Source organism: Daphnia pulicaria, chromosome 8 (assembly GCF_021234035.1).
Source record: "Daphnia pulicaria isolate SC F1-1A chromosome 8, SC_F0-13Bv2, whole genome shotgun sequence".
Lineage (NCBI taxonomy): Eukaryota > Metazoa > Arthropoda > Branchiopoda > Diplostraca > Daphniidae > Daphnia > Daphnia pulicaria.
The window spans coordinates 2,328,587-2,342,341 of NC_060920.1; the positions used below are offsets into that span (position 1 = coordinate 2,328,587).

At 46.2% G+C, this 13,755-nt stretch overlaps 1 protein-coding gene across 7 annotated transcripts in view; it reads left to right on the forward strand.

Annotated features, from left to right (window-relative positions):
• LOC124312265 (titin homolog) overlaps window positions 1-13,755 on the forward strand; it is a 60,284-nt gene that overhangs the window by 8,680 nt on the left and 37,849 nt on the right. For 4 of the 7 annotated variants that reach the window (XM_046776722.1, XM_046776728.1, XM_046776726.1 and 1 more), the window contains 7 exons: window positions 827-9,738; window positions 9,802-10,417; window positions 10,482-10,751; window positions 11,731-11,903; window positions 11,995-12,097; window positions 13,010-13,167; window positions 13,250-13,734. In XM_046776722.1, coding sequence (XP_046632678.1) covers window positions 827-9,738; window positions 9,802-10,417; window positions 10,482-10,751; window positions 11,731-11,903; window positions 11,995-12,097; window positions 13,010-13,167; window positions 13,250-13,734 — 10,717 coding nt within the window. The remainder of the gene's footprint in view (window positions 1-826; window positions 9,739-9,801; window positions 10,418-10,481; window positions 10,752-11,730; window positions 11,904-11,994; window positions 12,098-13,009; window positions 13,168-13,249; window positions 13,735-13,755) is intronic. The other 3 variants (XM_046776724.1, XM_046776725.1, XM_046776723.1) reach the window with 3 other exon arrangements.

Consider the following 13,755-nt stretch of genomic DNA (forward strand, 5'->3'; position numbering starts at 1 on the left):
GACGGACACACCTGCGCTTTCGCCGAGCTTTCGCAAATGATGATTTAACAGTTTCATTAGTGCTGGGTTTAAAGAAGAAGAAAAAAAAAGTGAGAGAGGGAAATAGTCGCATTTTTTGTTTTGGCAGGGCACAACCGCGCGTGGCTATAGGTGTTTGCACTTGTTACGTTTTCAGACATATATACCCCCTCTATTTCTATCTATGCGTTTGTGTGTGTGTGTGTGTGCGTTCTGTGTACGGTGGCGTGCGTGTACATGGTTGGGGGCGGATGAAACAACACGAAAGCTGTGATGTATTTTTAGCCTAGCTTGTTTGGGCGTCTCCCGGCCAAAGAGAACCAAAGTCCGTTCCTTGAATCCTTTTTTCTTTCTTCCTTCTCTTTTTTCCTATTTTCTCGTTTTCCCCCGAGGAACAGCAAAAAAATGTTAAACTTGTCGCTTTTAATGAACAAATATAGGCCTTCGTCAAGGAAAATCAACAAAAGCCACAAAACAAAAAAGAAATATCTCGAGAAAAGAACAAAACCAAATGAAAATAGCGACCAAAAAATTTTCAGTTCCTTTCTTGCCCGCGTGTGTTTAGAGAAAAATAAAGAACGTCAAGCATCCAGCCTTTTTTCTTCCAGGGTCTGGATTATTCTCTGCCGGTCTGATTTTAGAACTCAGCCCAGTGTATAACATATACCCCGTTGTTGCCCGGTCGCTGAGTTAGGGGGCGAGAGGGTTCTCTATTGCCAGTCGCTCACGAAGCTCCGTCTCGTTAGGCCGGACTTTGATTTCTTATATACTGGTGAATGATTTCAATTTGGTGTGTTTGCATTGGCAGACGGTTTGGTGCTGGACCGACCCCTGAGAGGTGAATGCCCTTCTCCGACTACTAGTGTCAAGCGAACCATGGATATGGACGACGAGGCCGATCTCGTCCCCGATGCGAGCGCATTCATGGGCTCGGACGGCAAACCCATCTTCTTGCGCTGCGTCACAGATCAGACGGTCAAAGTGGGATCGAGAGCCCGTTTCCTGGCCGAAATCATCAGCTCTTCGGGCCTGGTTGTCACTTGGCATTTCAATGGATTGCCCGTCTTTCAGCCGGGCGAGACGGCTCACGGACGTTTCAAGATCCTGCAGGAGGGAAATTTTTACTGCCTCGAAATTTCACCGGTGGCCATAGAGGATGAAGGAGCCTGGACCTGTCGGGCTTCTTTGGCTGACAACGCCGGTTCGGAGGAAGGTGTATCTGCCACCGCGCAGCTTCGCGTGATGGTGCCAAAGAGCTACAAACGCCCCGAATTCGTCGAAGATCTGCAGGCCATTTTGACGGAAGAAGGTACAGTATCTCTCGAGTGTAAAGTGGTCGGCATCCCGACGCCAGTCCTCCACTGGTTCAAAGACGGGAAAGAAATCAAGGCCGGCGATGTTTTCGCATTCCGCGCCCCTCAGACGGACTCGACGGCCGAAGAGACGGCCACTTCGCTGGGAATTTACTCTTGCGAGGCCATCAATTGCATCGGCAAAGCCATTTCAACTTCGCAAGTGCGAGTCAGAAATGCTGTCCAGCAGCAGCCGCCGACTCCGTCGCGAACGAATAGCCAATCCGAATCGACCGGACCGCCCGTCATCATCGAGGAGCCGTTCAATCAAAAGGTCCGAGTCGGCGAGGACGTCCGCTTCACAGTGCGAGTGATGGTACCGCCCTTGCCCTCTCAAGTTAAATGGTACAACAAAGATGTGCCCAAGGAGGCCAGCTCCAAATACGTGGTGGGCGAAGACGGCCACGGTGGCTACTCGCTCGATATCACGCCGACGGATATCGACGACGACGGCGAGTGGAAAGTGGCCATCAAAAACGAAGGCGTCGACGCAGAGTCCAACGCTTCGGCCGTTTTGACTCTTGTCGTGCCCAAGAACTATCGACCCCCTCGGTTCCTCGAAAGCCTCAAAGCCATTCTGACGGAAGAAGGACTCGTCAGTTTCGAGTGCAAAGTTGTCGGCTTCCCGACACCGCAGCTCCAGTGGTTCAAAGATGGCCAGGAGTTGAAACCGGGCGACGTCTACCAACTGAGCGGCACCAACTCTCTGGGATCTTACTCTTGCGTCGCCCGCAACTGCATGGGCCAGGCTGTCAGTGCCGCCGAATTGACCGTCGACGACATTCAGAACCAGCTCAACGACGAGGAGCGTCGCCAACTGATGGACTCTCACCGACCGCCCATCTTCACGCAAGGATTGCGTTCTAGTGAGTCCCGGGTGGGCGATCCTCTTCGACTCACTGTCCAAGTGTCCAGCACGACCGAGAGCTTCTTGGTTACTTGGTTTCACAATGACGAGCCGATCGATCTGGATGAAACGCACAAATTCCGCAGTTTGAAAGAAGAGGCCGGCCTCTGCCATCTGGACGTGGAGCCGCTGGAATTCAGCGACGAAGGCGACTGGAAATGCATCGTCATCAACGATTTCGGTCACGCAGTCACCAGCTGCTCAGTCAAGTTATCCGTTCCGCGATTTTTCCGCAAACCGCATTTCCTGGAACCGCTCAGGGCCGTCCTGTCGGACGAAGGGACTGTCAATTTGGAATGCAAAGTCATCGGCGTTCCGCAGCCGTCTTTAAAATGGTACAAGGACGGCGTTGAGCTCAAGCCGGGTGATATTCACCGCATCATGTCCGGCCAAGACGGAACTTGCTGCCTTGGCACGTACACCTGCGAGGCGCACAACTGCATGGGCACGTCGTCCAGCTCAGCTGCTCTTCTCGGATTCGAAGATCGACTCGAAACCGAACAAAATGTCTCTTTGGCTAAGGAGGAAACTTTATTGGACACTGAACCTCGGAGTTACATGACGGAGCACCCGCGTATCGCTCGTAATCCATCGCTGTCAACGATTCAGGAGGAGCGCTCCTCGCAAATTTCCCTGTACGAGACGGCCAATGCTGAGGACACGCTTACGGGCGAAGAGCGGGCTGAAATTAGCGTGTCTCTGGACGGACGAGAAGTCTCGGTTTCCTTGTACGAAACGCCTGATCTGACTGAAGAGGAAGCTCAACAGATTGTAGAACTCTTCGCTGAGGAATTATCTGAGCGAATTTCGTACAAGAACACAACCGAATTGCCACCCTTGCGATTTACTCGCGAGACAGCCACGTCTGGCTCTCTATTAATGGAAGCTGTCGTCATTGACGTACCCATGGAAATAAATGGAAACTCTTCTTACGAGAGGACTCTAAGCGATTTATCGTTTGAGGAGGCGCCAACTGAGGCGGACATTGAAGAACTGTCTGCCATGGAAGCCTTGATCATAGAAGAAGCAGACATGCGCAATGATCCTTATTTCTTGGACGATTTGACCATTCCTGATCTACCCTATGAGGTCAACGATGTCCGTCAATCCATCACTGGTTTGCAAGAAGCCTTCCTCATTCAGGAAGCCAGTCCGACAGAGGAAGAACGACAACTTCATTTGGAATCACACAGTGGAGGGGCCACTCCGGTGGTCATGTCGCCACGGCGGTTGAGCATTGAACGTGATGCAGCTAAGGTCGAGGAAGATTTTCAGGCCATGTTAGCTGATGGTATTCAGTCACCCGTCGACGTTGACTATTATTCTCCGCTAGAATATTCGGATAGTTGCAGCGTTCCATCTTCTTCCCCGCAGCCAGATTGGCTTGTCGAAGAACCCATCGCTGTAGCAACGCCGGTGGCCGCCCAACAGCCCGAAATAATTGAAAGACCGGTTGAAAAAACTGCGACGCCTACGGATGCAGTTGAACCCTTGCCAGCTGAAGTGGCGACTGTTGACCCAGCGCTAGCTCCCCAAGTACTCGAATCAGCATTAGTGTCAGAGAGAATACAGAACTTAATGATGTCCAATAAAAGCTCGCTGGACATACGAGAATCAGCAAGCGAGACGGAAACATCGGCGGACGAGAATTCCCAGCGGTTGATGAGCGATTATCTGGGATTGGGAAGAACGGATTCGTTATCTTCGGCGAAAAGCGAATTGCAAAAAGCGAGCGAGATATCACAAGCTGAGACAAGCCAGTCTAGCAGCACTCTCATTCAATCAAAATTGTCAACCATTCGTCTAGGGTCGGATCAGACTATAACTTCCGGTGCCGATACGCCGGAATCTGGCGACCAGTCTGGGCTACTTATTGAGGGAATTCAGGTCACAAGGCGGGAAGATGTGATATGTGCACAGGAATCCTGGAATGAGGCCAGCCATCTGGCAAAGACGATGGACACGTTAATGGATGAGCCTCCTGTAGAAGATCATTCGGATGGATTGAAAGAATATCCATCCACGTCACCTACTCGCAATCTTGCATCTGAGCTGGGAATAGGCCAAGAAGAAAAAACATCTGATTTTGTCAGTGAAGAAACAAGAGCTATGGTTGCTTCGATCTCCTCAAGTGACGCTACACGTAGACTCCAAACTGAAAAAGACGCTGAACAAGAAAAACATCTTACCCAAATATCAACGGAAGCAAGTCAAGCAACTGAAACAACAACAGAAGAGTCCAAAGCTACGTCGATAGATTTCGCAGATGATATCAAACCTATCGAAAATATTTCAGGAGACAGAGATAAAGCTGAGAGAAGAAAAACAGAAGGTGAAGAAAAGAAAAGTTTCCAGAAGGAAGCCGATGAAGCAGAACAAAAGAAGAAGGAAGCCGATGAAGCAGAACAAAAGAAGAAGGAAGGCGAAGAAAACGATGGCCTCTTAGAAGCATCAGAGGAGAAACAAGGTCTCCAGAAAGAATCCGAAGAGAAAGACCGTCTCCAAAAAGAAGCCGAAGAAAAGGATCAGTTCTTAAGGGAAGAAGTGAATAGGCAACGCCTCCAGGAAGAAGCAGAAGGTAAAGATCGTATCCAAAAGGAAGCTGAAGAAAATGAACGGCTTCTAAGGGAATCAGAGGAGAAGCAACACCTCAAGATGGAAGCAGAAAAGGATCGACTCCAAAAAGAAACAGAAGAAAAGGATCGGCTCCTGAAGGAAGCTGAAGAAAAGGATGGACCCCTGAAGGAAGAAGAAGAGAAGCAACGTATCCAGAAGGAATCAGAGGTAAAGGATCGTCTCCAGAAAGAAGCTGAAGAAAAGGATCGACTCCTGAAAGAAGAAGAAGAGAAGCAACGTATCCAGAAAGAATCTGAGGAGAAGGATCGTCTCCAGAAGGAAGCTGAAGAAAAAGATCGGCTCCTGAAGGAAGAAGAGGAGAAGCAACGTATCCAGAAGGAATTAGAGGAGAAGGATCGTCTCCAAAAAGAAGCTGAAGAAAAGGATCGGCTCCTAAAGGAAGAAGAGGAGAAGCAACGTATCCAGAAAGAATCAGAGGAGAAGGATCGTCTCCATAAAGAAGCTGAAGAAAAGGATCGACTCCTGAAGGAAGAAGAAGAGAAACAACGTATCCAGAAAGAATCTGAAGAGAAGAATCGTCTCCAGAAAGAAGCTGAAGAAAAGGATCGTCTCATGAAGGAAGAAGAGGAGAAGCAAAGTATCCAGAAGGAATTGGAGGAGAAGGATCGTCTCCAAAAAGAAGCGGAAGAAAAGGATCGACTCCTGAAGGAAGAAGAAGAGAAGCAACGTATCCAGAAAGAATCAGAGGAGAAGGATCGTCTCCAGAAAGAAGCTGAAGAAAAGGATCGACTCCTGAAGGAAGAAGAAGAGAAACAACGTATCCAGAAAGAAACTGAAGAGAAGAATCGTCTCCAGAAAGAAGCTAAAGAAAAGGATCGGCTCCTGAAGCAAGAAGAGGAGAAGCAAATTATCCAGAAGGAATTGGAGGAGAAGGATCGTCTCCAAAAAGAAGCGGAAGAAAAGGATCGACTCCTGAAGGAAGAAGAAGAGAAGCAACGTATCCAGAAAGAATCAGAGGAGAAGGATCGTCTCCAAAAAGAAGCGGAAGAAAAGGATCGACTCCTGAAGGAAGAAGAAGAGAAGAAACGTATCCAAAAAGAATCAGAGGAGAAGTATCGTCTCCAGAAGGAAGCTGAAGAAAAGGATCGTCTCCTGAAGGAAGAAGAGGAGAAGCAATGTATCCAGAAGGAATTAGAGGAGAAGGATCGTCTCCAAAAAGAAGCTGAAGAAAAGGATCGGCTTCTGAAGGAAGAAGAAGAGAAGCAACGTATCCAGAAAGAATCAGAGGAGAAGGATCGTCTCCAGAAAGAAGCTGAAGAAAATGATCGGCTCCTGAAGGAAGAAGAAGAGAAGCAACGTATCCAGAAAGAAACAGAGGAGAAGGATCGTCTCCAGAAAGAATTAGAAGAGAAAGAACGAATTCAGAAAGAAGCTCAGGAAAAAGATCTACTCTTAAAGGAAGCTGAAGAGAAGCAACTTTTCCAGGCGAAAACAGATGAAACCGAGGAAACGAAGAAAGATATAGAAGCAGAAGAAAAGGATTTCATTCAGAATGAAACTCAAAAGGAAGTGGATGTAACGGAACGACTCTTAAAAGAAGAAGAAATTGTCCTACTTCCAAAAGAATCGAAAGAAAATGAGAGCAAACAAGATTTACAAAAGAAAGAAGTCGAAGGAAGTCAAATCAAAAACGAAGATAAATCTCGCATAAACGAAGTTGAAGAACGAGCAGTTTCTGACAAACAATTAGACAGCTGTAATACACGATTAAGCGATAGGCCTAATAAATTACCATCGGGAGCAGGAGTTACCGAACTTATGGAATTAGAGAAGCATTCAGTAGGTCTTCTAAGAAATGTGGATCGTTCCCGTTTGGAAAAAGTAGAATTCGAATCTAGTAATTCTGCTGAAAAGGAAGTTGTTGGACAGTTGGGTTTCAAAGAAAGATCCAAACCGTCAACTGAACGACCGCTAACTGAAGACGAACTTATTGAGAAGCAAATTGAAGAAGAAAAACGAAATCGTCGAAGAGAGGCCGCAGAAAGACTTTTACGAGAACAAGAACAAAAATGGGCGTCTGAACAATCTGGGAATGAAGGTGTCAAAGAACATAGACATGATGAGAAAATTCGACTTGAACAAGCAGAAATGCAACAGGCTGTGGATGAACATATCAGAAAACATAAACAAGAAGAAGAAATCATTCAACGAGAAGCAGACGAAGAAAGGGTACAACAACAAAGACAAAAAGAAGAAGAAAGGCGAATCCGTTTAGAAGAAGCAGAGAAAATTCGGAAGGAAGTGGAAATACAGGAGCGACTCCGAAGGGAAGAAAAGGAACGAAAGCAGCTAGAAGCTGAACGAATTCGTCGCGAAGAAGAAGCAGAAGAATGGGCATTGAAAGAAAAAGAGAGAATCCGGTTAGAAGAAGAAATTCAACGACTTGAATCGGAGCGCATTCGCATGAAAGAAGAACGGCGATTACGACAAGCCAAAGAAGAGGAAGAAGAACGACTCCGATTGAAGAAGGAGAGAGAAGAACGTTTACGTCGCGAACAAGAAGAAGAGGAGAGACTTCGCCAAGAAGAGGAAGAGCAGCTAAAATTGATGAAGGAAGAGAGGGAACGCAATCGAAAACTGAAGGAAGAGGAAGAAGAACGGATGTTGAGGGAAATAGAAGAACGTTCTCAAAAGAAGAAGGACGAAAATGAACGAATCAGAAAAGAAAAAGAAGAGGAAGAGCGAAAGAAAAAAGAGGAGGAGAAACTTCGGCGAGAGGAAGAAGAGAAAAAGCGTATGGAGGAAGCTGAAAAACTGAGAAAAGAAACAGAAGAGAAAAGTAAAGAGAAAGAAGAAAAACGAATGAAACAGGAAGAAGAAAAGCGAAAGCGAGACGAAGAAGAAAAGAAAATCAAAGACGAATTGAAAAGACAGAAAGAAGAAGAAACCAGAAAAATTTTGGAAGAGTTAGAGACGAATCGAAACAAAAGAGCTCTTGAAGAACCAATTCAGCCTGAAGACGAACGTATTGAGGCCGAAGTTTCTTTAGATAAAAACAAAAAGGATTTGACAGAAAATGTTAAACTAGACAAAGCCCAGAAAAAAGACGACGAAGAACTTAATCTTTCAGACAAAAACATTCGCCAAAAAGGAGACGAAAAGACCACAATGAACCAAAGGGAAGAGAACATCGAAGAACAGAATTTAAAAGGAGACGATGATAAAATCGTGAAACAAACGAAGGGAAACAATGAGGCAGTTGATTCCCTAATCAAATCGAAGGAGCAACAACAGGAAGTCGTTGAAGAAAACCAGTTGAAGGGGCAGCACAAGGAAACCGAGCATGAAAAGCAGAAGGATCAACAAGAAAAGGAGCCCAAGAGAGCTGAAGTTAAAAATCTGAAGGAAACAGAACAAGCGATCAAGGAAACCGAAGATAAGAAACTCAAGGAGCAACAAGAAAAAGAGCGCAAGGAGGCAGAAGAAAAGAAATTGAAGGAACAACAAGAGAAGGAGCGCATAGAGGCTGAAGCTAAGAAAATAAAAGAGCAACAAGAAAAAGAACGTAAGGAGGCAGAAGAAAGAAAATTGAAGGAGCAACAAGAAAAGGAGCGCAAGGAGGCCGAGGAAAAGAAGCTTAAGGAAAAGCAAGAAAAGGAGCGCAAGGAGGCAGAAGATAAGAAGTTGAAGGAACAACAGGAAAAAGAGCGCAAGGAGGCAGAAGATAAAAAGTTGAAGGAACTACAAGAAAAAGAGCGCAAGGAGGCAGAAGATAAGAAGCTGAAGGAACAACAGGAAAAAGTGCGCAAGGAGGCAGAAGATAAAAAGTTGAAGGAACAACAAGAAAAAGAGCGCAAGGAGGCAGAAGATAAGAAGCTGAAGGAACAACAGGAAAAAGAGCGCAAGGAGGCCGAGGAAAAGAAGTTGAAGGAACAACAAGAAAAAGAGCGTAAGGAGGCTGAAGCTCAGAAATTAAAGAATCAAAAAGAAGAGAAGGAGCGCAAGGAGACCGAGGAAAAGAACAGGAGAGATCAACAAGAGAAAGAACGCAAGGAGGCAGAGGAAAAGAAATTGAAGGAGCAGAAAGAAAAAGAACGTAAGGAGGCAGAAGCAAAGGAAGAGAACGAACGTATAGAGGCCGAAAAGAAGAAAAAGAAACAAGACAAGGAGCGAAAAGAGGTAGAAGAAGCAAAAATAGAACAGAAAGAAAGAGAACGCAAAGAAAGAAAGAAGAAAGAAAAGCAAGAGAAAGAACGTAAAGAAGCCGAAGAAAGAAGCATCAAGGATGAAAAAGATAATGATTTGAAGAAAGGAGAAGAAAAGAAACTGAAAACTGCAAGAGAAAAAGTTGGTACTGGCGCGGAAGAAAAGAGTATTCAGGAGCATCAAGAACAGAAATACGTCAAAGTTGAGGAAAAAGATATGAAGAGGCGATCAGAATATGAAGAACGACAAGGTGATGACGCACACCCTCGGTCGGGTGACGAATCTCCTACGCCCAATAAGGATCGTAGGAGAAGAACAGTCTTACAATCAGACGAGGAGTCAACTGCCGAAAATTCTTCCGATTACTCGACCAGGAGACGTACCAGAGTTTGTCCCCCTGAAGAATCAAGATATGACACTGGAATTCATACAGGAATTCGACGTCGACCTGTGCCAACTGTTATGGAAGAAACTGATTCACTTAGTCCGCTATCCTCTGGCTTTGATAGCTCTCACAGACAACCGACTTCAGGTGACTTTGATGTACGTTCGAGAGCAAGATTGATCAGGGAAGATATGCGACATGGAATTCGATCTTGTTCTGCCGGTGTCGTTCTTAGCTCAATGCGATCTCGTACTAGTCAAATGGAATGGGACTCTTCGTCGAGATCACACGAGGTATCACAATATTTGTACATGGTTACATAGTTGTAGACGATTTATCTTTTTTTTTTCTCGCAGGACAACCGAAGAGATCCTTCAAAGAAGCCCAAATTCAGTTCAAAATTACGAGACATGGAAGTGGCAAAGGGTTCCAGGGTCAAGCTGAGTTGCAGTTTGCTCTGCAGTCCCGAACCCGAAATCGAATGGTTCCGTAATGGCTTGTCGATTTTGAAGAACGTGGACAGTCATAAATACGTGATTAATTGGAACCCAATCGGCATCGCAAGTCTAGAGATACGCGACCTCTGCCGCTCCGACACTGGAGAATACATGTGCGTTGCTCGCAACCACCACGGGCAGGCCAGCACTTCGGCCGATCTTCGAGTCAGAGGTGATTACGAACCCAAAACGAGTTCGCCGTCTTTCACCTCGGCCATACGTGATGTCTACTATGACACAACCGACGAGTTGGTCCTGGAGTCTATCGTCAATGGCTTCCCGACACCCAAGATCACTTGGATGAAGGACGGAATCAAGTTGCATTTGAGTAGCCGTTACAAGCAAAGCGTGGACTTGGACGGGCGTTGCCGCCTGGTTGTTCACTCGCCTTGTGCAGGCGATTCGGGTCAATACACCTGCGTCGCTCAAAATGCTTCCAGGAAGGATGAGATTTCTACCTATGTCGTCGTTCCAGGTACGTAAACCGGTTGGACCCCGATCCATCATACCATAATGACCTCACTTTTCGTTTTGTTTAGAACACGTTTGGGACACGGAAAAACGCGCGATGAAGACTCTCCCAAGTCATGCCGGATATTCTGGGGGTGGGGAATTCCATCGTCGAACAGCTGCTGATAAGCTGGCTTCTTCGGGAGACACCCACAGTTTTGATGGAGGACGTTACGATGGAATAGGTGCCCAAGATGACTCGGCTCATTTTGTTCAGCTGCCAGAAAGTACCGTGACTGTGGGTAGAGATCGCGATCTCGTCATCCAATGCCGTGTCCGAGGACATCCACGTCCCAAAGGTAAAATCAAATTACTCTTCGTATCCCGCCCATTAAAATGCCATCTAGCGGTCAGAATCTAAACTTTGAACAGTGGCCATTTTTGCAACCTAATCTAACACTAGAGTTTGTGTAGTGTTTACCATTACTTACGTAAATAATAAGATCCTTATTAAATAATGATGTAGTAACGTTTCTTTAACTTTTAATCCCACTACACAAAAAATAGTGCGTGGAAAACCCTCTAAGAAATACTTACGCAATAATTTACTTAAGCTTAAAAATATTGAAAACGTCGGAAAACGTCTTGAAAAATAATTTTTTAAATGTTTTCAATTTGTAAAAGAAAGTTTAAGCCTTTTTTAAGCTTATAAAAAGCTCTAGAGTAGAATTAGCTTCAGACACACGGCCTATTACCTAATATTTTACGCAGTGTTCAACTGTCCATCGATTGCCACCGTAAAAGTTAATTTTTCGTATTAAATACTTCAAAATTAAGTCAATTAAAAGAGGGTCTTATTTGTTCTTTCGGTAAAAAATTTCAGTGTTTCCAGTCACAAAAGCAGCCAGGGATGTGTAAGTTTTGAAACTCCGACAGATTTATGGTTCAAGAATTGTGAGGTTGCGTATTAGTTGCGTATATACTCTTTGAATGCCATTTCGTTGGTTCATCGAAGCAGAGTAGACTTTCTTTTGTAAGCGACTGAAAAGATTTTATTTTTCTATTCAAGTTTCATTTTCTCTCTTTTGGAATGAGTCACTCGCAAAAATCTTCAATAGAACAGAAAAACTTTTTTTTTCTCTTGGGATAGGATTTTGATTTACGGGTTTGATGTATCAGAATCCACTTGAAGTCGAGACAAATGGCCGTGTTTTTTTTTTCTTAGTAATAATGACTGTTATTCTTTGGCGTTCCCCGCAATTAATGCATCTTCTTCTTCTTCTTCTGCCGACCACCAAACGCTTTTCAATGGTTGCGTGTGTCTTCCACGTCCAACAGTGACATGGTTGAAGGGCATACGGGACGTGGTCGAATCTGGACGGTCATGCGTGGAGATGGACGGCGACTCGTACCGTTTCATCCTGAAGAAAGCCAATTACGGCGATGGTGGGACGTACATCGTCAAAGCCAGCAACTGCCACGGCAGCCAGAAAGCCTACTGCACCGTGCGCGTAAGTTATCGAGTCGATCACGAGCGCCTTATCTCCCGGCCGCAAGCCTGTCATCCTTTGCTGTATATATCCTTTTGGGCTTTTGTAACAGGTCAAGGAAACGGCCAACTCTTCCGACTGGGATTTCAAGGACTCGCCGGCCATGCAGCAGCCCGCCGATTTGGCCGAGTGTCGAGTCAGACGATTCAACAAAGGTAACAAATAAAAATAAAAGACCATTTTGTCACGCCCGTGGGGGGAGAGCAGCTATATAGCTAGAAAGACGGGGACCGGCCAAAAAAGGGCCGTACGCCACGCGTATTGTGTCGTTTTATTGCAAACAGTGCGCGAGCAAATTGCTGCTGATGGGGCCGGACGGCCCCAGCCATTCGTCATCTTTCAAATGGAAACTTATTATAACACAAACACAGCACTATGTCCTTTTCATGGGTGTCCTCTCTTTGCTTGGGCGATGCGCAATTGTATTACGTTTGGGGCTTCTCCCGCTCGACGGCCGGCAGCAGGTGGGCAAAAGATCAAGATAGAGAGAGGGGGAGAGAGAGAGAGCTGGCCCACGTCAATATATCCTATATAGCGGGAGAGCGTTTCTTGCCTTTGATAATGGCTTTTCGGAAGCTAAGAGTAATTATAGACAGGCCGCGCTCAACTTTTTTTTTCTTTTTGGTGGTGTTGGATATGTATAGCTCCTAGCGCACCGCCTAAGGCTCTTATTCCTTTTTAAATATTTCCAGTTAAAGAAAGAAAGAAAGAAAGAAAGAAAAAACAAGAAAAAGAACTATTTTTTTTTCGCTCCTGCTTACAAGTGTACCATTACAAAACGTAGGAGCATATCAGCATATATCCAAGTCTTTGGGGGTGTTATAAGTCATTGCCGAGTATGGGTATCCATCCGAATTCGATAGCCCACAGCACCTTCATTTCACGCCTCTCTCTCTCTCTCTCTCTCGTTCCTTTTTGCTGCCCCGGCTGTTCAAGGAATGCCGATTTGAAAGAGATCAGCGGTGTAGACAAATGAGCCCAACAATGACTCGCTCATTTTGGGTTTTTTTTTTTCTTTGACTTAAAATATACGTTGCCCCAACCATTTTGGGTTGGTGTTTGAACAGATGTGCCGGGTCCGGTTCCAGCTCCTCCGACGGCCACCGTCAGCGGGAAAAACGTTGTGTCCCTCAGCTGGGCCAAACCGAATTACATTGGCGGAGCGCCTATTTTGGCGTACAAAGTCGAAGCCTGGCTCCTGGGCGAAGGAGCCATCTGGATAGAGGTAAGAACTTGATTCAACTCAATGCAAATCCAATTTTACAAATAGAAATTAAAATTGAAAATAATCAACTATTTACGCACAGGTGGCTACGACGGTTATTACCAGCTCGGACGTGTACAACCTGAAGCCGGACCGTGAGTATCTGTTCCGGATCACGCCGAAGAACAAGTACGGGTGGGGCGAGTCGCTGGTGTCGTCGACGCCCATCCGGACGGTGAGCAAGACAGGCCTTCCGCACTTCCACCGCCAGTTGCACCCGCAGATCAAGGCCATGGAGCACACGGACATCGAGCTGCTGACGGAGGTGACGGGCGAGCCGACGCCGCAGGTCGAGTGGTACCGCGACGGCAGCAAAGTGGACGGCGTCAAGAATCCGCGCTACGAGCTACGCTCCATCCGGGCCGACTGCCGCCACGCCCTCACCATCCACGATGTCCAGATGGAGACGGACGACGACAGCAAGTTCTCCTGCGAGGCCGTCAATCCGGCCGGACGAGTCGCCACTTTCAGTCGCGTCCTCGTCGTGACGGACGAACGCGTAGCCGAGGCCGACGCCCAATTCAGACAGTAAAATAAAAAGAATATCAA